Source organism: Chaetodon trifascialis, chromosome 1, assembly GCF_039877785.1.
Source record: "Chaetodon trifascialis isolate fChaTrf1 chromosome 1, fChaTrf1.hap1, whole genome shotgun sequence".
In the NCBI taxonomy this organism is placed as follows: domain Eukaryota; kingdom Metazoa; phylum Chordata; class Actinopteri; order Chaetodontiformes; family Chaetodontidae; genus Chaetodon; species Chaetodon trifascialis.
Window position 1 is genome coordinate 29,415,449 of NC_092056.1, and position 24,000 is coordinate 29,439,448.

At 41.9% G+C, this 24,000-nt stretch overlaps 1 protein-coding gene across 8 annotated transcripts in view; it reads right to left on the reverse strand.

Annotated features, from left to right (window-relative positions):
- znf536 (zinc finger protein 536) overlaps nucleotides 1-24,000 on the reverse strand; it is a 223,851-nt gene that overhangs the window by 48,443 nt on the left and 151,408 nt on the right. For all 8 annotated transcript variants that reach the window (XM_070964539.1, XM_070964512.1, XM_070964521.1 and 5 more), the window contains one exon: nucleotides 18,037-19,812. In XM_070964539.1, the coding sequence (XP_070820640.1) occupies nucleotides 18,037-19,812 (1,776 nt within the window). The remainder of the gene's footprint in view (nucleotides 1-18,036; nucleotides 19,813-24,000) is intronic.

Genomic DNA, 24,000 nt, shown 5'->3' on the forward strand with positions numbered 1-24,000 from the left:
AGCTGGTGGCAGGCTGCTCTTAAGAGCCATATGATTAAGTTAGAGGTTGGGGTATCCGATAAGATTCGAGCTCTCTGCCTCTCTCTCTATCTCCCTGCCTATTTTACTGCAAACTTATTAAATGGAGGAAACGACATTATTTTTTTCTGAGTGTATGTGTAATTATTGTCACACACCTGTGACTCCCTGCCATCCACGACAGGGAAGAAGAGAAGGGAAGGAGGGATGATGAGGAGGGGGGGTGGAATGAGGAGAAACGTCGTTGGGAGCAGCGGGAGTCCTCGTTTCAGAAAAAAGGGAGGAGGATAAAGAGGAGAGGAAAAACAAGAGAGCTTGTTAATCATGCGCTTTCTGTCACTGGCTGAACACTGATATCCTAATGATTCACGCCGAGATAGTGACATCACAAGGGAGAGTAACGGAGAGACATAAAGAGAGAAAAGGAAAACGAGAGGGGGATGTGGTTGCAAATGAAGGAAGAGATCGGCCCCAAAATGGACAGCTAGTTCTGCACAGAGAGGATGACAGAAAGCAAGACATATCAAAAAAAAAAAAGAAAAAAGCAGCGAGAGAAACTGGGAAATGTCCCTCTGAATCTGTTGTTACATTCCTCACAAACAGGCACTTGTTTAATTTGAACAGAATGTTTCTCAAAGAACGCTGTTGTGAAACTTTTCCAGCCAAGTTTCAATCTGTAATTTTTTTCTCCCTCTGTCTCGTTTGCCGTTTACCTCGGCAGACCACCCCGTCGAAGGCAGCAACATGTGATACGATTCTCAGGAGACAAAGGAAATTACCTATTAAGTGGGAGAGATGATCTTCCTTTAGCTGCTCTCCAAAAAAGTGAGTCACGATGTTGTAATTGTTTACCTTTGACTCTGCCCATAAGTCTCTCCTCCCATCTCTCTGTTCGGTTGTAACATAATATTTTGTGACGCTGCTTTCAGAAGCCCAGCTCTCACTCTCCTCTCTTCTCTCTCTATCTGTTCTAACAGGACAGATGTCATCGCCCCAAACAGTCTGAGTCATTGTACGCCTCCACACCCCTGAGTAACCCAAGGACATCAGGGAAGAGAGGACTGTAATTTTACATTTTAGACATTTAGCTGATGCTCTTAGTCATGGCAACTGGAGGGTTCAGTGTCTTACTGAAGGCCACACGGACAGAACCAGTAATGTAATGAAATAAATCAAAAGGAGGGTTGTGTTTGTGACCTCCGGTTATTATTTATCAGAGGGAAGATAGAATCGTCAAAGAAGAAATAATAATTTCAGATAAAGTAAGCCCCGAAAACATGTTAACAAACATCAGCGTGATGCACTATTGATGGAGCTCAGGATAATGTATCTCAGTCTAAACAGGTGGTGAACTGTGCTCAGTGAGCAGCACAGAAGGCAGGACTGCCTTAAACTTCTGAACCTGTGACCTCTGTAGTCGTGCACTTTTTGATCTGTCAGTATCCTGTTGTATTTCATATCAGCTGCTTTATAGCAGAGGCTGTACAACAGCTCCAGCAGATATTCAGGAACTTGTTTTTTTGAGTTCAGCAGGACTCAAAAGGTTGTTTGTCTGTGCCAGTGCAGTTTCCCCCAGATCAAGCAGATCTGAAAAGAAAGGAAGAAAAAAAAGGCTGGAAATAGCATCGCCGAGCGACGGAGTGAGCGAGCGAGCGGCTGCATGTGCTTTTTTTGGGTGTAATGTTTTAATAGAAAGCAGATGGTTACAGATGCAGGGGCCGAGCGCCGGTGATGACACATCTTTAATATTTTAGAGTGGTCTTTGCTGTAAATGTTGCAGCAGCTGTTTCCCTAAGCTGTAAATTTACAGCATTTTTTTCTTTTCTTTTTTTTTTTCCTGTGTGTGTGTGACTGACAGCTATTGGATTTACTGTAAATTACAGAAATGAATATGGAAAAGTGATGAAAAGGCAGTGAAAGGGGAGGAGGCAGTGCGTATGAGTGTGTGTGCGTGTGTGTGTGAAAGTGTTTATGCACCCCAACTGTTTGCAGTTGAATCAATTCCTCCTCATTCTGAACCCCGCTGACTATTCTCTTATTTTAGTTTGTTAGCGGCGGCTCACACACTGTTGCCCTGTGAATTTAGAAACTGATATTCAAATGTAAAGTGATACTAAAATAATGAGATGGAGGGAGAGAGAGAGAGAGAGAGCGAGAGAAAGGTTGATGGAGGAAGAAAGGAGTTAGGCAAGATAAATATATATTTGTATTGTGTTTGCGCTGCGGCCGTTGGTGTAGTTTTAATGCCAGCAGCGAAGAGAAAGGGTTTTTGCCGATGCTTTTGAGTCGAGGTGATTGTCATCAATTCGCGTCTTGGCATTTAAACCACCCTCTTCAAATATGAGTATTTGAAATGCAAATACAGCTGCGTTTGCCCAGACAAATTAAAAGACACACACAGGAGTGGAAAAAAAAAACACTTTTGAAGACATAAATTTTTTCTGGTTTTTATCATCGGAGTTTGCATTGTCGAACGCTCTCTTCTTTGTCTCTTTCCGGATTGAGCGGCAACGCCGGCAGATAATGCGTCTCACAGCAAAAATGGCATACTGACTGATTATATATTTGTTTGTAGTTTTGTCCACTCGGCACAGAGAAAGAGAAAAGACAGAGGTGCTGTTTTTATCTTGCCACTGGCTTCACTGTGTGCACCTCGAGAGGTGTGTTCGATTAAGTGCTTTTTTTTTTTCCAGTCCACAAGACACATTGAGAAAATATGATTCACATTTTTCCCCCTCTCTCCATCTCTCTGACACTACAGTTATTTAAACATCAATAGCAATGCGTCTTCTTTAGCACACACTCTTTCTCATATTGATATTTGTATATGATCATTACTTTTGGCCCTGCACGCTTTGTTATACTGCGTCAGCTTCAATAGGTGTAAGATCCAATACTGCAACCTCTGCATTCAAGGCCCCAAAAAGCCAATAGACTAGTGTGGCCCACTTTATTGTGCAAGGGAATCTACAGTAGGAGCACACTGGATAGATTAAACATACCTGAGTTACTGGAAACACTAAAAAGGGTCTGAGATTTGCATGGAGACGGTAGCTTTTTCTCTGTAAACTTTAAATGCTAAATGGAAATGAGCTGACAATCCCCTCCTAAAAAAGCTCTGCACTGTGTTCAAGCTAACAGCCTGGAAGAAAGACGTGTTCTCATAAAACTTCAGGTAGGCTGACGGCACTCTTTCACAAAGAGGGAAACAAAGCAAAGAGTAAAAAATCATGTTAAAAAAAAAAAAAAGGTGTGCCTGCTGTCTCACTTCTGATAAAGTTGCTCAATATTTGTTTTCTTAATTAACAAGCCAAACTTTTTTTTTTTTTTGTCAAATGATGAAAGGAAGAAGAGGAAGGGCGGCGGGATGGTGTTGAGCATGGGATGGATTCATCTGTAAAGGAGGAGAAAGACACCCCCCATGATCTTCTGTCTTCCATTCCACTATCTGCTGCACAGTCTGCTAATCCACATCAAACCCCTCAGCCTATTGACTGCTTCCAGCGGTCATAGCATGCGTGCGTGCGTGTGTGTGCGTGCGTGTGTGTGTGTGTGTGTAGACTCAATAAAAAAAAATCTTTTTAATTCAGAAAATGCTGTTCGACAAATTGATACCACTCCAATCCAGTGATGCTCTACATTTTTGACAATACATATGGCGACGAAGCAAAGTTTAACAAGGACCAGTGAGGAGAAGTGTGTGTGTGTGTGAGAGGAGGAGGGGGGATACTGTGAGGGGTGGCGGGGGATGACTACCTGCAGAGAGCCGACGTCCAAATGAGAACATAATAACAACATCAGAGAGCGAAGAGAGGGATTGTCTGCGAGATGACAACAGTATTAGAGAGAAGTCAGATAATTAAGAAATGCACTTAGTGTTTTGTCAAAAGTGGCCGTCACTCGCAGAGATGGAGTTTAGCTCTGTGCGTGTGTGTGTGTGTGTGCGTGCGTGTGTGTATCCTGTCCTCCGTAGTGCAGATAATGAGGGGGGAAAAAAAGATGAAGGGAAGAAGAAAAAACAATGAACAGTGAGAGAATCAATCAAATAATTTAAATAAAAAGTTGTGTTCTGTCCACAAAAAGATGCCAAGTTCTTTTGGGCATTTCTGATGTAGCTGTCCAGTCAGAGAAAATGAGACACATCTTGGATTGGAAGCAAACAAGAGGGGTGGCAGTGGATGGGAAGGAGGGAGGGATGGATGGATAGAGGGGAGCTGGGGGGAGGGAGGGTGGGCCACAGAAATAAACCCAACTCCCATCTGATGAGCAGCTTGTCCATAATACAGAATCCCCACCTCTTGCCAAGTCTGCTTCTTGATACAGAAACACGATAAGTGCCGATTTTTTGAAAAGATTCCCTTCTTGTTCATTTGCCCCCCCTCCACCTCCTCCTCCCCCCGTTTGCTTTTGGCCTGGAAGCACTTCTCGCCGGTGCCACGGATAATCAGGTGGCTGTTTTTGTCACTCTGCCCCCCATGACGTGATAATGAAATTAAAGAAGTGGAGAAGAACAAAGAAGAAAAAATAGATGCATTCATCTCTTTTGCACACAACAACTACAGGACAGATGATGTGGCCATCTTGAGATCGTTTGTCATCTGTCAGGCAGCGTTGACCTTGCAATGAATGCCGACCGTCGCACTGAAATCATCTTTTACGGCGAGAAAAAAAAGGAGATGCAGAGAGATAGAGGGAGACAGAAAGAGAGAGGGCTGTTGTTTTCGGTAATAAAGACAACATTTATGCCTTCCATTCGCGCTGCCAGTTAAAAGAGGCACAAACATGGAAATCCATTATGGAACGCTTCTTAAAAGTGTGACCAATCCTTGTTCAGTCAATTAGAGTCTGGAGACTGAGAATATGATGTTTGTCTGTTTAGCCCCCGACACATACAGATCAGCCTGGATTTGATGATGGAAAGAGAGATTCCTTCTTTCACAGCGATAGAGAGAGGGAGAAAGAGAAAAAAGAGAGAGAGAAAGGGAGACGGAGGGATGGAGGGGCAGCTCAGCCAAGCTCTGCTTATCTCTTTTCTTCTCTGCTTTCTTGCCTTTTTTTTCTTTCCCTCCCATATACAAAAGCATTAATGTGCGCAGCTATGTGCTTTGCCATTGTTCTGTGTTTAAAAGCTTAAAAAGGGACGTTGTTTGTGTAACTGGCAGAGTTGGCGGTGCACGGCCGTGTCCAAAAGCCTGTACTTAAAGTTGCTCAGCGAAAAAATAGGCCGCACAAAAGGGAGTGATAGAAAAGCAGTTAATAAGAGTGGTTACCCCAGAATGAGCGGGGATGAGGTTTCACATTAAAAAAGATTTATCTTAAAGTATGGTGCTAATCCCTCCAGTTTTAATCCACCCACCACCCCCCCATCCCCGGACCCCTCCTCTTTCAGCACCCTTTTCATTCCTGCCGAGGGATAATAAAAAACTATAAACCATAAAGTTCTTACAATTTCTGGAAACTGGCGAATGCACGGCGCCCTGATTTTACAAGGATTCCTGGCCAGTGAATCACGGAACTAGGAGGACTCATCTCTCTCACAACAGATTATTAACTGAAAGAGGAAGTCGTGGGGTACAGCGGAGGGCAACAAGGACAAAGGAAAAAGAGAGGAGCGGAGGAGAGGAGTGCATGTTTGCTATGACCTATTTGATGATTATCGTGATGGCAGCGGTAGTGGTGATAGGTGGCGGAGGGGTGTTGTCATGCTCTCTGTCACACTCAGCTGTGTCATACAAGCTGGATGGATGCCTCTGTCCACTGCAAGCTGCTTGAATGAGGAAGCATATGGGTGTATGAAAACCTCAGCCCACTTCATGAATATTTGATTCATATTTCCTGTGTGTGTATGTGTGAGAGAGAAAAGGAGGGAGAGAATGGGAGGAAGGGTATTTTTTTCTCTCTCTTTCACTTGTCATTGCAAAAACTCACAAGGCTTACTTTGTGGCATTCTAATCATAATTGCCAATCCTGAATACAAATCTCTCAGCGCTAAACACATCGAGTGAAATTGAAATGACAAAACGAAGCTCATATAACGGTGTAATCAAAGATACATTCAGGGGGAAAAAGATGGAGAAAAAAAAAAGTTGAGAGTGTTCTTCCGCAACCAGTAAGAGATGAGGATCAGGGGCCAGTTATTAGCTCGGCCAGGGAACAAAGAACCCCAGTGTTGGAGGGCAGCTTAACGCTGAGCCAGTTACTGTACCTTTCAAAACTAATATGTAACCATATCTGTTTTAAAAGGACGATTCATATTACTGTGAATGCATGAGAAAAGTTGTTCCCATCCCTGCGACCCAGGAAACTCGAATCCCACTTGTAATAACCCCCCCCCCACACACACACACACACACACACACACTCAATTGCATGCCTGGCCTTTTGTGGAAAGCATCTCATTTAAAACGATGGGACATAAAATTTTTGTAATGATGTAAAACATCTTCAGCTTTTTTGACAGGACAATGGTGCTTATTGTGCTTTATTGTTACTGTGGCGAGTCCAAAGGTCAGCGTGGGTGTGGCTGCGCAGACAAGGGCGGCACTGAATGAAAATTGGGTTATATGTGATCAACCAAGTTATTAATCAGATTAAAATGGATTCCCTCTGCCGGCTGTTTAACTAGGCAGGAGGGAAAAAAGGAAAAGAAATAAAGACAGAGAGAGCAGGGAAAGAGAGGCAGAACAATAGGCCAGTGTTTACTCATGCAAGAGCAAAGAAAGTCATTGTTTTAGAAGCTGAAGTCATTGTCGCAGATGAGTTTTGATAAGGACCAGCTCTGTGAAACATCCCACTGCATGTTACCAGTCTGTCTAAAAGCATGTGCCCTTGCCATGGATGCCCCCTAGCCTCATCCAGGTAACCTCTCTAATCCTGATTAAATCACTGTAATTAGAACAAGCAGTGTTCCTCCACCCCCATATTTCCCTAATAAAACAATGCAGCAGTTTAAATCCAGTCGCTGGGATTTGCAACGCAACAATGCAGTTTATATCCATCTCTGCCGAGGAATTAAGTGTATTTTCTAACTGCTAATGTTATAATATTGCTGGCTTATTTGTCTCGATGCTCGCTATTCTTTTTCTTATTCCCCCCGCGGTTTGTGTTCTCTCTCTATCGCTCTGTTTCCTTTTTTTTCTCCCTGTGCAACTTTGTTTATTTGAGTCTTATTTATTTGTTTCTTGGCGCTTTTTGATGTTTAAATCAAACATGTTTTTAGCGAGTGGTCGGGATCATCGTTCACTACGGGAAATAATGCAAGTTATTTGTCTTTAATTGCCTCAGAGCTTTTCAAACACGCCAACTTGCTGCCTATGTGTCTATACCTGTGTATATTTTTTGTTTTTATTAGTATCACTGCATGCCTCCATTGATGTGGAATAACAGAGGAAATAAAAGTTGACATAGTTTCTTCATTTTTTTTACCCCCCTCAACCCCCTGTTTCCCTCTCTGTCTGCCTTACTCTCTGTTGTTTTTTATATATCTGTGTTTTTCCTTGAAGTTGCTGCGGCATTGTCTCATTATGTGTCGACTAGCTGTGTAAGTGTAGTTATTATGCCTGTGTGTCTTTGCCTGCCGGTACTGTTCTCTCTCTCTGTCTCTGTCTCTACTGTCTCTCTCTGTCTCTCCCTCGGAGGATGAGGAGCTTTTTGAGTACAACTCCTCTGAGGCGTCCTCCTCACATCTCCGGGGCGCCTTGGGAAGGGAACGTTGCATTCTTAAGAGGAGCAACTCAAACTGAACAAAGTCTACAGGAGTCAGGGAAGAAAAGAAACAAACAGCAAACTAACGAGATGGGAAGCAGAGATCATGTCAAATATATCGGGTTGGAAGGCCAATTTATAACCCATTGTTTCATGTTCTGCAATATTGAATACAACGTGCATTGACGTGGCTATGAGTGTGCATGGGGGGACAGGGTATGCAGACTTGCATATATACATAAAAGCACTTGATTTGCATGTGAACACACACACACACACACACACACACACACACACACACACACACACACACACACACACACACACACATATAGAATGTGATCTCCAGTTCCCAGTAACCTTCCCAGCTCCCACGCTGTCTTCTCTCCTGTTTCCCCATCCCGTTTCTAAAATAATGAATAGAATAATTGTCATGTAACTTTGCAATCATCCAGCATTCGTCTCCATTTCCTCTTCAAGGGCAACTCGATACTGCCCTTCATTCACTGTACTGTACTTCCAGGAAACGTGATGTGGCCAATATCATCGGCGGTATTAGTGCTTATGGCAGAGAGAGAGAATGGGAAGAAAATATGAAGCCTTTTCAAAAAGGACCTTTCAGCAGGCAGCAGTTAATATCTGAGGAATTAGCGAGGTCAAAATATTTTTAGAGTTATCACATCAGCAGAGGAGAAAAGAGAAGCAGAGAGAGTGAGCAACAGGTACCATCCTTAGGGCTTGACAGCACCTATTACACTTAATTGCTCTTTGAAAACTACACTATTTGCACTTTGGGGCGACAAGGTGATAATTCACCTCGGCACAAGTTAAACAGCCAAAGTTGTAGCACATGTGAAATAGCACCTCGCTTCACCAGACGTCAAAAAGCTGTCATCTCGGCATGGCAGAGGCACACAATGAAAGCCTGGGGAAGTGTTTCACCAACAGTCGTCTTCTTCTTCTCAGTAAAAGACAGATAGACAGGCCTCCAGACGGCTTAATCACTAGAGGAGCCCATGCCCTCCAGCAACAAGGAGAGAAAGAAAGACAGAGAGCGAGAGATAAAGAAAAGGGAGGATCCTGGAGTGTGGGAAAGTGAAACGGCGAGATCCAAGAAGAGAGGAAGAAGTGCTAATGGACTTGCTTTGGTCTGAGCAGAGAAACATCAGTGGTTCAGTTTCCATGCACTCTCACTCAGATATTGGTCAAACTCCAGTTGAAGTTTTAATCAGGTTAAGCTGTTTACAAGAACCTTTGCAAGCCTGCAATTCAATTTACCACCAATAAATGATTTATCTGAACAGTCTGGTCCAATGACATAACCGAGAGTTTGAGGGAGAAGCATGACCCGACACTGACATTCTCTGAACCGAAACCATGTTACCAGCATCAGACCACACACGGGATTTTGTAAGAAAACACAGCCACAATTTCTGAAAAGATTTGTGAGATGTGGGAATGCTAAAAAGAAATGAGACAGATACCTGACTCTGGGATAGATAATCTCAGAGTCAGGTGACAAGTTTTAAATAAAGACTGTGTGACGCTTTAAAGATGAAATAACACAGTCTTCTGCGCATTGCAAGTTTGATAAAGAACTCAGTGGTTCTCTCTTTAAGGACTTACTACTTACTACTTTCGCTACTGTTAGTCTGTCGTATAATAATTGTCAATAGATTGCAATCATCACTTGTGACCACAATGCTGCTGTTCAGTAAAAGTTACACAGGTTCACATTAAGCAGACCTCCACTTAAGCTGAAGGCTTTAAGAAGGGAAAACAAAGGCAAACTGAACATCCACCTCTTCCTGTTTCAACTCTGACCTACCACAGCTGTGCACGCACATAGCTTTCCTGTGCAGTGTGGAATAACCCACATTCACCTTTACCTCCAAATAGTCTCAATGATAAGGCTAAACTATGAGCTTTTCTTACAGTGTTACTGATTGAACAACTGTTTATGTGTCTTACCCTGTTGGACACTGCTGTAGAGATGCTGCAGTGTTCCCAGATCTCAGCAATTACTTTGGTGAGTATAATGCTACCATGACCGATAAAAACAAGGGCCAAAACCACAAAAATGAGAACCAAGTTGTAATGAATGAAAAGTTATCTAAGAGATGACAGCCTGCTCTTTGCGTGGGTGTCAGCGCACTGTCAGTGATGACTGGAAGAAACATTGAACAGTCTAACCTATTGAAGCTCACAGCATTGCTGAAGTCAAATACTACAGGATTTGACAGTGCGCAACAAAAGATTTTCAGATGTTTCCAAAGCATACAGCTATATGGTACTAGTTGTCCTTGATGCTTTTGATGTAGTACTGTATTGTAGAACTGTCTACACTGAACATGGGAAGGAAACAGAAATAATGGAGCAGCCACAATGAAAGGACAAAAGTATGACAAAGAGTTTAGATGTTCATGTGGTTTTGTTTTGGAATTCTATCAGTTTGTGTGTACCCCATCAGAAAAGAGACTTTTAACCACTGACCGTTTAACAACTAGAGTCTAGTGGCTAAATAAATGATCAGAGCTTTTATACCTCTCTAGCCTTTATGCGTCATCTAAATAGATCTGTCCCTCCCTGCCCCAACTTGGATCCTCGGCTGTCACCTTTCTGAGCACTCAGACCTATTTTTAAGTGTACACAATATTTTCTGCTATGCAGGTAAGCTATCTGTCTGGCTCATTAGTAAACACAGGGGTGTCTGGGAGCAATAAGTACCCTAGGTCTTTTGCACTTGTCAAAGCATTTTGTGTGAGTGTTTATGTGTGTGTGCACATGTTTGCTGGAGACAACAGCAACCAAATTCATGGTAATTAACCACCTGATGAGGACAATATTATTGGCAATTACCAGGTTTTGCATTATCACAAGTTTTAAATGTGAGTGGGTGTGCGCGTGTGTGTGTTTGTGAGTGTGAATGCACGCATGCAGGTGTGCGAGCTTCGATCGGTCAGACAGAACTGAGATAAAAGGGATGTTATACCTGAGAAAGGAGTCCAGTTGTGTGGAGATGATGGTCAGGCTATACCTACTTTATGTAAAAATATTCAATCTTCGTTACATTTGTGCGAAATTCTTAATATTTAATAAACAAGTATGAATAAACACATGAAATTAAGGAGAAATATACTGTACTTATATAAATAGGGTTAATGAACTAAAATAAAATAAAATTGGCTGAAATGGAAAGAATAAGTGAACCAGGATGGATCAGGAAAGAACTCCTGCAGCTGGTAGATGACATACATCTGAGAAATCATATAATGGGGAGGATTTAGACAATGAGGAAGAATACAAAGTGATTGCAAACAAAATCAGTGTCAAAACATGTTATCCTTGTTGTTCACCACCCCTGATAAAAGGTGGTGTAACATCCTATCAAACGTTCAAATCAAATGCAAAATGCAAGTATGCTAAAAATAAATTCCAAACCATGTCTTGGGTGTCTACGAAATTTGACAAATAGCTTTTATTTGTTTCTGGCTAGGAATAAAAATGACTGTTAATACCTTTATCTTTCCGTTAAAGGTCCAGTGTGTTGGATTTAGTGGCATCTAGCGGTGAGGCTGCATATTTCAACTATCTGAATACCCCTTGTCTCACCCCTCCCTCACCAAGCATGTAGGATAACCTATGGTGGCTGTGCGACTTGCAAAAAACACAAAAGGTGCTCTCTAGAGCCACTGTTTGTTTGTCCATCCTGAGCTTCTGTAGAAACATGGCAGATTCATTGGAAGAGGACTCACACCCTCCCCGTCCCTGTGTTGGCAAAGAGTTCATTCTAAGGTAGGGAAAAGCAACATTTCATTTTCAGGTGAGCATACTCTCATGAAAACATACGTTTCAGTATCATATTCCATTTCGGCCACATTCTGCTCATAAATCCCCCGAAAACTCCTTTTAGTCCAAACAGTCATTTTTAGCAGGTTGATAAATACAAACCCAGGATGCATTAATGTGTGATGACTGTGAGTGCTGCTTGTTTGTGGAGACAATTTTGGTTACTGTGTCTGTGTCGTACTGACACCAGCATGTGTGCCTACCTTTCTTCCACTTAAACCAGAGAAAGTGAAAATTACACCAGTAATGCCGACTGTGATCCACTACATCTGCGCTTCACAGTGAGCCCACCAATCCCACCATATGTCTTTAATTACAATCAGTGCTTTGCAGAACTTCACACACACATATGTGCGCACGCACACACACACACATTCTACACTCAGCAAGCATGCCTTGTTCTCCATGAGTATACAGATGTATGTGTGTGCATGTGTGTGTGTGGACGGTCTGTGCATTTCTAGCATTGTTCTAAAATGTGACCTCAGCACTCATGGGTTCAAATCCCGCACAGTGAAGGCAGGCAGGAGTGCACTCCCTCTGACAGAGGTAATTGGCCACTAGTGACACAACTAGTGCTGTATTTAAGATGAAAACCAAACTCCCTTACCCCCATGCACACACACACACTTACAGACACACAACATTTCAGAAATTTAAGGGTTGAAGGACAAAAAGGCCAAGGGCGTCACAGCAAGAGCACATGAGGGGAAAAGTAAAATAAAATCTTGCTCATTATTTCTGTATTAGATGTGCAGTGTTTTACATTTAGGGCACCAGCAACAAGCCCAACAATATGTTTACAATGTAAAAGGATTTCCCACTGATGCAGACGAGGAGCAGACATCATGGGATTAATACTTGTGTGCATGTCAGTGTGTGTATGAATCTCATAGTTTTTGCAGATTTTCTTGAGAGCTGTTCTGACTCGAGGACACCATTTTGCCAGTAACGCTTCGGGCTTTTACTCGAGTTAAAAAATCACCCATGGACATTCTAACATTATTCTGCATCATTACTTACTTCTACTTTTCCCTTTTTCCCCAATCAAGCAGCTGTTTTTACTTTCTCTTCAGTTGCACTTTATCTATATTTCCTAGAATGCCTCTCATCAACCACCAGAGAAGTGTTATAAACTTTTTTGCTTTCAATTAAAGGTGGCTATGGTTATGTCAAAGTAACTAACGAGCAATGTAGTCAGGATCATTGGTGCATGTTAATTATAGCCACACCCTTGCTTAAATCAAAAAAGGCTTGTAACTGAACTGCATTCCAATTTATGGAAGCCAGGGTCTGTGAAAAACCTGGTGTTTCTGATGGATTTCTCCCTGTGGAGTTGTGGGATGTTGTTGCAAAAGAGTAAGTGACAGAGATGGAACAGTAAGTAACAAATGAATTACACTGTCTTCAAAATAAAGACCAGCTTAACATATCTGAGCCCTCGCTTTTAAGATTGAAAGCAAGCGATTCAAACCAATAGTTTTACACACTTTGTGTTGAAGACAGCATAACGTGTCCTAACCAAACCTTCTTAAGGGCCACTTACTAGACTTCTGTTGAGATTTCAGCCACATGCTGTGACTTTTATCAGTGGGTGGAGTTTCCAGTGTCCAGCTTCAGACTAGGCCTATGACGGCTTAAAGCCAAGTTTGGTTAAACTCTGTTGCATGGTGAGGCAATGCTGCACTGTTGCTTTGTTTGCTTTGCAATTGAGTTTGTGCTGTGCATTTCTGGGTCACACACACACACACACACACACACACACACACGTCTACAGAATAAATACTAAATAATGAAAGATAGAATACATTTCAAAAAGCTATTTTTCAGTGTCATAGTGATGAGTGTGAATTTCTATTCCAAAACAATATTGTTAAACTAAAACCTAGATCTTATTTAATGCTTACATTATTTACAAGTACAGACTTTCAGTCATTCCGTACAATTCAAGAGACTCACTCAGACATTTTTACTGCTGCTACGTTGCTGTGTCTTTTGCTGTTATAAAGAGCCAGTGAGGCACCATCATCCTGTTGACTTGAGAGCATATTCATCCTCTCAAGTCTTCAGAAATAGACTTTTTACTGTCATCTAATGTGTGTACAGGAGGTGACTCTCTAAGAGAGTTTTTTATCAACAACAAACACCAACAAACAACAGCACTTATGAGGAGAACTACAGAGCACGATGTGAGAGTACTTGTAAATTGGAAGTGATGGGTCTAATTGATGTGAGAATATACAGCATTTCCCTCTCTTCTTTCTCTCTCCTATCCACTAAGTCCCTGTTTATGTAGCCTACTTCTCAAATTGCGAGAGGTGCTCGGCTATGAGATCTGCCATTTTCTCCTCTGCAATCCTCGACGCGCTCATCTAAGTCCGACACTTCTATCAACACTTCCTCTCCAGCTTGTCAATCTCAACCTTCTAAAGTCCTGGTCCACATTTAATATATTAAATGAACGAGGGAGGTGAGGTAATGTAAGTAATACGATGTGAGGAGCAATGTTCGCAAGCAGTCATGGCATGTACAGCACTGTTTGAATAATGTAATACTTCATGTTTGATAATGCATGGCTATAGATAGGTCTCCACTGCAGCCAAGTATTGATTGCTTTAAACGCATCTACAGTACAGCAAATGGTTCGGGTTCATATCAATCTTTACACAGCGTACTGTACCTCAGTAACCAGATACCTTGTCTGATTACAGAGACCTCAGGGCCACTGCTGCTGTTAATGACATTTATTGATAAATGCAATTCCAGGGCCAATTTAAGGAGGTGTGGTTTAATACTACAAATGTGTGACAATGTGTGTGTGGATCTGTATATGTGTGTATCTGTTATGTGTCAGAGTGCAAGTAGATTCATGCGCATTGTAACCCTTTTCCCCTCCTCTGGGCATACTAATGAAGAGACGGCCACTCCAGACGTGCAGCGCGTGCCCTACAACAGCTCCCACAGATTCAGGGGAGAATTTCGATATTAATGATTTATGCTGTATTTGCATACAAACCTAATGCAAACCCACTCCAGATAATCACATTTTGCCAGGTCTGAATTGAGTTTTCCGGACGTCTTTGCTACCCCCACCTTCTCCACCCACCAAATAACTGTGGAATGTGTGGTTGTTGCTCTTCATGCTGCGGGTGACCCCCAACACAAGGGGTTTACAAGTGGACACATAAAGAGGGACTGTAAAAGTGCATTTTACCATGAAACAAGTGTGTCTATTTTCACATTTTTATGCAACTGTAGTATGTGCAGCCGAACTGGCAGTCCCAATAGAAGTAGAGGCAGCAGTAACAATAGTATCAGTGCTAGGAGTACATTTACCCAAGAACTGAACTTAGTTCAGTTCTGAGATATTATTTCCATTTAATGCTGCATTATGCTTCACTGCATTTCAGGGACAAATACACTCTTTAGCATGCTACATTTATTTGGCCACAGTCTTTGGTATTTTTGCAGATAAAAGTAAAGTAGTAAAGCAAAGTAAGAACAATTCCATGATCATTTGATACCGTAATGTTGTGTGTCACACTTGGCAGCTTGCAATTCCGCTAATATGTACTCGTGCTTTTGATGGTTTTGTCTGAGCTTTGCTGTAGCTTGGTTTCCTCTCTGTCCTGTGCGTCGAGCCTTTTGTTTAGAGGAACCGTTGGGTACGCTACTTTGGTCAAGCACTTCTGTGTCTGTTCCAGTTTTGTGTGCATTTGGCTGCTGGAATTTAGTGAGGATGGAGCATTGTGAGTTTGCTTTGTCTCGCTGCAGTTCTCATGTTAGACTTGTGGTGAGCTTACAAGCTATCAACAACATTTTGATGTGCACTTTAGGTCAGTGGTTTGAACCTCATTTCCTGCTGTCCATACTCTTCACTGTTCAATGTTCCTCTCTTTTCTGTTTACCAGAAAAACCATCTGCCATTTGAGGTGGGTACTGATTTACACTCTTTTGGATACATTCATATGACTCATCCTCATTTCCTTATAAACAGTTTGGTCATGTGACTGTGACTATCGTTTGGTTGGTCTTGTGACTTGTGTTAACCTAGTTTCATAATTTATTTTATATAAAATCTCTTGCATGGACTAATTTCTCCAGTTTGTGACATAACACACAAAAAACATTGGGCTACATAATACTTTTACATACTAAATAACTTTAATACTTAAAGTATATTTTGCTGCTAATCATTAGCAATTACAGTAGTAGCAGAAGTGCAGCTGTTTTGTAGTAGCTGTAATGATAGTAATAAGAGCGACAGTACATGGATGCAGGGGAGAGTCGTGATGATCATAATACTCGTAATCAATGTTAGTGTGGGTTAACATGGGGGCTACATCATGCAGTCCATCACATGGTTAACACTGACAAACACACACACACTCATCACAGGCAACCAAGAGCCTCCAGTTCATTTACTTGCATGGACTGTGAAGAAACCTGAGCTTTCACAGGAAGTGTGTATTGAGAAGGACCCATCACACCACTCTTGCATCTTCCTTTCAGAGTATCATTCTGGTTCATAGTGAATTCAGCTTGCCCAATAAGACACAGATAGGAAAAAATAATGCGTTTGAAATAAGCAAATAGAAATAACAGTAGCTGTCAGAGCTCTGCTTGACATTCAGTATAGGATACAGTGTTATATTATCTGATACACATGTATATAGGCAGTGCACACAGATAGATGGTGGTTGGGATGGGAGTGGAGTTTGGCGGGGCAATTCATCGATGGTAATGTTACATTAAGTACAACAGCTCACTCATATTCATACAAGAACAGCACATCTTGATTTTTCTTGTGTTTCTCTATTTTATATTTTTCTCTATGCTATACTGTCTGTGCCATCCTAGAGATCTGCATGGTGTATATGTATTTCCATGAAGTCGGACACATAATAATTCTTTGGGTTTTCTAATTACAATGAATGCCTAACTCAGACTAGGACAAACTAACAACATGTAAAAAAAGGCTTTTGTTCCACAGAGAGAGCCTTATCTATAAAGGTCAAGCATTCCTAGTTGCAAAGGGAACTGCCCACATTACATAGCTCGCTTTCACAGGCTTTCTGATTAGACAATAAGTAGGGCATTCTCACAGAGAGGCATTTCTCTATTAAATGAAACATATATCAGTCTTGCATGGTTAAAATGCTTGCACGATGTTAAGATATGCAGAGAGCCTGGTTCCATGACAACGGATAATATTTTGTCAGATGGAAAGGTCAGATGAACATATGCTTCATTAACAAAGGGGTCACTATTATTATAGGTTAATGTGTACCTTTATGAATGTGTGCCTGTAAACATGAGCTCTACATTTCAGGTAAAATGTTCAATTCTTTCCTTATCCACAAAAAGACTATTGGGCCATATTGAAGCTAACACTGGGGGAAAAAAACAGATAAAATAAAATAATAAAACAAAAGAAATGGATTTCTAGATTACATTACCTCTAAACATTATGACATCTTTATGACAGCAGTTGGGTAAAGACTGTACATTAATCCAGGTAAAACATACTGTATCTGGCACTGAATTCAAAAGAATGAACCTTTCATAGTAAATCTTATTATTTTTAATTATTGTTATTTCTTTGCTAGTTTGAATTCAGTACAGGCAATTGCCTACTCATTCAAATGTGTCCCTTTCCATTCTGAGTTTTCACTGAGAGGATATCAGCTACACTGCCAGAGCTAAGTAATCTTCCCGTTTTATGCATTTCTTTTCTCTGTAGTGTGTATAAGTTGGTGTTTCAAAGCTCAATGCCAACTAAGTTTTTACTTTCTTCTTGTAGAGACATTTTAGCAACCATCCCTAAACAGCAAAAGAGCGTTGTATAAAAGAGAAAAAAAAAAGAAAAAGTACTTCCTTCTTCAGTCTCAAGGAGCGGCTGTAACCTTAGCAGAATCATGAAAGTTGACAGTTCATTTTTCACAGGGTCATAGATCGACGAGTCTTATAAAGTAATGGGCTTTTGGGAGCCAGCTTTATGAGAGCTAAGATAGTTAAGAGACATGTGCAGGAGGTGGCACGGGGAGCTGAGGTCCTGCTCTGACTCATCCAGGGTTATTCCCTCCATGCTGTGGAGCGGGAGGGAGGCGCTGCACTCACAGTAATATAAACGTGTAATAAAGATTAATCTGTTGCTAGTCGCCAGGCTGATAGCTTCTAAACTTGCTTGAAATAAGGCTGAAATCACTTCAGAGCCAATCTCAAGACCTTCAGTGAGTGTCTGAGATTCCTTTGTGGGTGTCATGAAAAAAAATGTATATGTGTTTGTCTTGTGTGTCTAGTGGCTATGTCTATGCAGCGCTGGGAAAATTGAATTTGTGTTTCAAAGACGTGTGTATTCATGATTTTTTATGTGTGTGGTTTTCTGCTGGTATAGGTGTCTGTGAATATATGTTGGTGTACTTTTCAGCAGTTACAGTGCAATTAGGGGTTAAATACACTCACCAGGTGCATCTGGCCTCTTCATGCCCCCTGTGGATGCTCCGCCTCCCAGGCCGTTGAATGCGGGGAGGTTGTCATTGCTGTAGGCTCTGAGAACAGACAGCATGTTCATCTGCTTCTCTAGGTGGGCCTGCTGCTCAGCCTTCAACAGTCCGGGAGGACCTCCGGGAGACAGGAGGCCCAGGCCTTGCTGCCACTGCTTCTCCAGTGCCAGAGCTTGGTTCTTGGTTTGGTGAACCAAAGAAAGTGGTTTCATGGCAGAGGAAGATGCCACCAAACTAGCTCCACTCCTTGGGGGCAGAGAAGAATCATCTTGAAGCTGTTTTGGGAGGTTCTGGAGGTGGTCTGAAGCTGGGCTTTCTTCTTCTTCCTCTCTCTCCATGTCCTTTTGCCCATGATCATCTCTTTCATCTTCCTCTTCAGCCATTCCTCCCTCTTCTTCCTCTTCATCAGAGTGATTCTGTGCCTGCTGTCTCTTAGGAGTAGTTGAGGGGGTCTCACTAGCACTGCGCACTCCAGCCTTTATAGTCTCATCATCTGATCCAATCTGCTCCTCTTCAGCATCTTCGCAGGAGCCCCTCTCTCCCATCTGGTCATCCCCTGCTGACGATGCTCCTCCAAAGGTCTGGCTAGGTATTTCCAGATCTTGCTCCACTGGGGCTATATACCCTTGAAGGGCCTGGTTGGGCCTTGGGGATCCATCATACAAACCACCAAACCGCCTGTAGAAGTCACTCTGGAAGGGGTTGTAGGGCTGGTCCATGTGGTTGTTCCAGCCTCCCTGGCTTTTCTCTCCATCTCTGTCTCCGTCTTTGTCAAGAGTCACACTAGAAGTCTTGGTGTTAGAGGAGTGAATGGTGGAGGTGGTGGGAGAAGCCTCTCCATGAAGCTCCTTGCCTGTATCAGACCGCTGAGGTTGGGCTTTGCCCAGATGGTTGGCCTGGAGGTGCAGAGCCATGAGCTCCAATGAGGAGGTGGAGAAGGAGCAGAAGAGGCAACCGTGCCATGCCACATTATCATGGATGGTGACTGAAGAGCCGGGGAGAGATCCAGATGCTGACTCAGGCCGGACTGACACAGACAGATCAAGTGGTTCATACTGGGACCCAGGTTTGCCAGGCTCGGAGTTCTGTTTGGTTTCTGCCTTATCCTCTTTTTCCTGGTCAGCTGAGACAGCCCGCTTTGCTTTGGGCTCACCATTATCATGGTAGCAGTGGGCCTGGAGCTGTACTGGATTCTGGTTGTCCTTCATATCCTTCTTCATGGAGTTGAGGACGAAGCTGTCCATGAAGGCTTGAAGAGAACCTTGAAAGTGGACTCCGTTTCCCATCATGCTTTGGTAAGCCCTGCTTAGGTCGGAGAAGCTATCTGTCGCTGATGAGACAATGGAGGACGGGCCATCACCAGTCTTCATGTTCTCAGCTGAGGAGACGGAGTCAAATCGGCGGTCTCCACGCTCCCGCTCACGGTCTCGGTCGTGTGGAGACATAATACCAGTTGACGCCCACTGATGTGGCAGCAATGGACCTGCCCTGAAGTCTAGGTTGGGAGGCATGCCCTTGAAAACATTACGGAGGACATCTGGTCGGGCAAAGATGCCACCACCAGCTGTCTTCCCATGATCCTCTTTGTGGTCAGATGATGGGGTGTGGCCAGAAGATGGGCCTGAGGTGGTGGAGCCATTTTGGCGCTCGCGGTGGTGGCGTTCCAGGTGGTACTTCAAACTGGCAGACTGGGTGCCGGCATAGTCGCAATGAGGGCACCGGTAGGGTTTCTCTCCTGAGAGGCCAAGAAAGAGACAGAGAAACAGAAAGGGAAAGGCAGGGAAAACAGTGAATAATTAACCTGATTATTAGATTGACTGGATATCAAAATCTATTTATTGGAGCAGGGAATGTGGACCCTAGGGTCATGTAACCTCCCCGAACAAAGAAAATTAGGTCAAATGAGTAGAGCTCACAAAAAAGATATGCATTTCATGAACTAGTATAAAAAAGAGGATATGTCACAATCGCCTCGCTTTTTAGTTGGCATCAAAACACAAGCACATTTCTATCTCCTGAAAAAAGATGAGCAAAGAAAAAAATGGAAAATAGAGTAAATAGAAGTTTAGAAAAAAAATAAAGCTGAGAATGAAATACACAGTAAACACACACACACACACACACACACACACACACACACACACACACACACACACATATATGTATATAAACACAAAGTGATAAAGAACAGCATCCTGCATCCAACCAACAATCCCATGTTTTTGCTTTTTCACAAACACCGGCTCTGCTCCACTTGATGTGTGTGTGTTATTGCATGTGTGTGTGCGCGTATTGGGACGAGGGTGGGGGTGTGGAGTAGGCATCTGAATATGGGTCGATCCAGCTCGATCCAGCCCCGCCAAGTGAGCCATCACTCACAACAACACCATAAAAAACATTTCACCATATGGTGCTTTCAGTCCACTACAAGAGATAATATTTTCAACTGACAACAAAACTGTCTCGATGCTATCTGTGTTTGTACGGTCTCTGTGCATCTGTGCATGGATGTGTGAGTTTGCGTGTGCCTGCAGTGGGGTCATCATGCCTCTTTTCTGGCCTTGTTTGCTGTCTGTCCTGTGCCTTGGCGATGAGAGTGCAATTTCTCGGACATTCCCTATTTGCAGTTTATCTTGGGAAGCATAAATCAGCCACGGCATAAGATCTCCCAACAACTGCCACACTGCTGTGCACTGAGAACAAAATATGGATGATACACTACGATGCAAAAATAAGTCAATGAGTATTAAAAAAAAAGCAGAAAAGAAATGTGCAGGCAACATATGTGAACCACATGCTCGTTGCAGTAAAGCCTTATGATAAAGAACAATATGATTCACTACAAGACACACAGATCAAAGAGATTTATATTATGGTAAAAGAGGGGTGAATCTGTCGTGTAACATTTACATATATTTATTTATGCTGCACATCCATATTCATGAATATTCTTAATAATGGTATAACACCAGCATTATTCTGAATTATTCCAGAAGTGGATCTTCCATTGGAATGATACTTATGTTGAAATAGAACACATCCTGCAAGCAATTATAATAGGCTTGGAGTCTGAGCCAGATTTGGATTCATTAAACAATGAACAGAGAGGGGAAAAATGCTAAGCTTGATTTTTTTTTTTTTTTTTTTTTTTTTTTTTATATACATATAAAAAGTTCCCAGAGAAGAATTTCTTTTAAAGGGATAACAGTGACTGTGTGAAAAGAGAGGGGGATTGGTGGAAAAAGAAATAAAAAGGGATGATTGAAGTGTTTTGTGTGTATGAGCATTTCTATATATACACTATATGGTCATAAAATGTTTAGATTATACACATGGAAACCATTTTATAAAAAGAAAAAAAAGGCATTGTTACGCAAGGCTGGTTTGAATGATTTAAGTCGGGCTGTGTAGTAAATCATGGATATAATTAGCAAATGGCATACTGCTCAAGTAATTTATCATTATTTAGAGGGCACCATTCCAGAAAAAGACTCTGCGATCTGCAGACCTACTGCAGAGTTCTCAAATACAGGGCCACAAACATCAACTCAATACAATATTGATACAGGAGAGAAACGGATAGGAGGGTATACAAAAGAAAATTGAAGGTGGAAATGTTGAAGAGAGGGGAGAGAAAGAATAAGAGAGACAAAAAAAGGGGGGGGGGGGAGCGTGCAGAGAGACGGATAGCCCTGACTATAGATAGAAAGACAGTGATTTGATATCTTTTCTCTTACGCTAGAGTGGCTATGAGGCATAGAGTATATTTAAAATAAACCATACGAGATGAGCTTTTAACCCAATAAGTGCTTCTCCTGTGAGCTGCCGAACAGAGGCTCAGTGCTGATTTAATAAGGAAACGTCCCTGATGCAAATGATCATTCTCAATTCCTCTAACTGGACAAAATGATATTCTAGGAGCCAAATTAGACAGAAATTAGACTGATCTGATCTTTTTTTTTTTTTCCTCCTCTGTCTTTTCTTCCCTTATAAGAGGTTGTTAATGTTCATGGGGGGAAAATAAAGAGTAATGTACCATCTACATATCTAAAACGAGAATGAAAAGCACAGAATATCGCATGTGTGACACTCTCCTTTGATGTTTATGGTCAGTTTAGACCAGTTTTGCATTAAAATGAATCATTTAAACAGAGCTGGAGTGAGTGAGACCGACATCAAGTACGTTTCTGCCTCTACGTGTGTTTATGCATGTGTGTGTGCGCCATTTGGAATGTGTGTGAACACATGTTTATGCATGCTTGTAGGCCTGAGCCTGTGTGTATGTATGTGTGTGTTTGTGTCTTAGAGGGCCATTTGGACTGGCTAAGACATCTGCTCCATCATACGTCAGGGGCCTGGTGTGACATCTGGGGAATATACTGTATCCTGCCTTGCAACATTACACACAATTTACTGCTAAAGGTCATTATGTACCCGTTAATCCACTTTTAATTGATATCAGCGCAAACAGCACAACCTCCCAGCCACATGACAGATCACTGCCGCCACAAAACCAGAAAATTGCTATTTGGGAGTTAAAAATAGAACAATAAACTTTTTGCTGGTGTCCGTCTTGCCTTTGTTGAGCTACTTTGGACATTTTGTTTCTGACAAAGTGAATGATAGAAGGCTAAGAAATGCACCACTGCAGCTTTCTTAGCTTTGACTTGGAAAAACTAGAGCTCATAAACATCTAAGTGACACCTTTGTGGCTATAAATCATTCTAGTCCCAATTGCTGAACTGGGATCTGCTCGTCCACAGTATGTTTGCACTTCATGTTGCATGTACTGATTTCATCTGGCTTTGTGTGAATGGTGACAGTGCCATAGAAACAAGTAAAGATAAATACTGCAAACCTGTACAGAGGGGCAATTAAAATGGCTTGATAGATATGACATACTGGAATTTCCATTTGGCCGGAAGGATGGAAAAAAAAAAAAAAAAAAAAAAGCCAGCTGGATGTTTCAGAGATTGAATAATGGATAGAAGCTGTTTTACATCTGTTTCAAGTATATCTCCTTTAGTTAGTGTTTAGTGGTGAATTGAGAATGCCTTTAATACTATCAAGGTGAAAAGTTCAATTGTCCCAGAGGAAAAAGTCTCACCATAGGTGCACAGCACATGCACACAAGAACTTTAAACGTGTCTGCTAGATAAGGCTGGAAATTTTCTAAATTCCCTTTATTATTAATAAATCCCATGAATAGAAGAAAACCATCAATGTCCATCTTTCAGTGCCTTTCTACTTCCCTATCCTGTCTGTGGCAGTCAGCTCCAAGACCATTCATTTCTGAGGAAGATGCAAATCTTTGTAAACAGCTCACAAATATATAGTGGGTGCTGCATTTTCTGGCAAATGTTCCTCATAAAGGAGTAAGTAGTACATTTCTTGTGGATTAATACACATTTGGTGCTCTGGTGAGTATTTAAAGCAACAAGATGGTGTATGTGGGATTAATTCCAAATATATTACAAAAACTGTGTTCCTTGTCATCAATTAACATGTCACCAAGGGCAACAGTGTGCCTCATTGATGTGTTTTTAATAGTGTTTAGACAACAATGGAGCTCAGAGGAATAAGATATATCAGGCTTTGACTCCCTGTTAAAAGGATCAATTTATTTCTGGTTTTGGTCTTTTCATGGGATTTGTTGACAATGAAACAAACATAATAATATGCATTTAAGTAAGAGGTTAGTGGTGAGTTGCGCATGCTGCTAATACTGTCAGGACTAACAGTTCAATTGCCGCAGAGGGGACAATCATAAATGCGTAGTATATGCATGGGCTTTGTATATCAGTGTGCATGAAATGGAAAATATATTAAATTTAGTGTTATTGTATTGAAGATACTGTATAATAGAGATAAGAAAAGGAGGAAAAGAAAACTGAAAAAAGGGAGCACTGAGAGAAAGAAATCT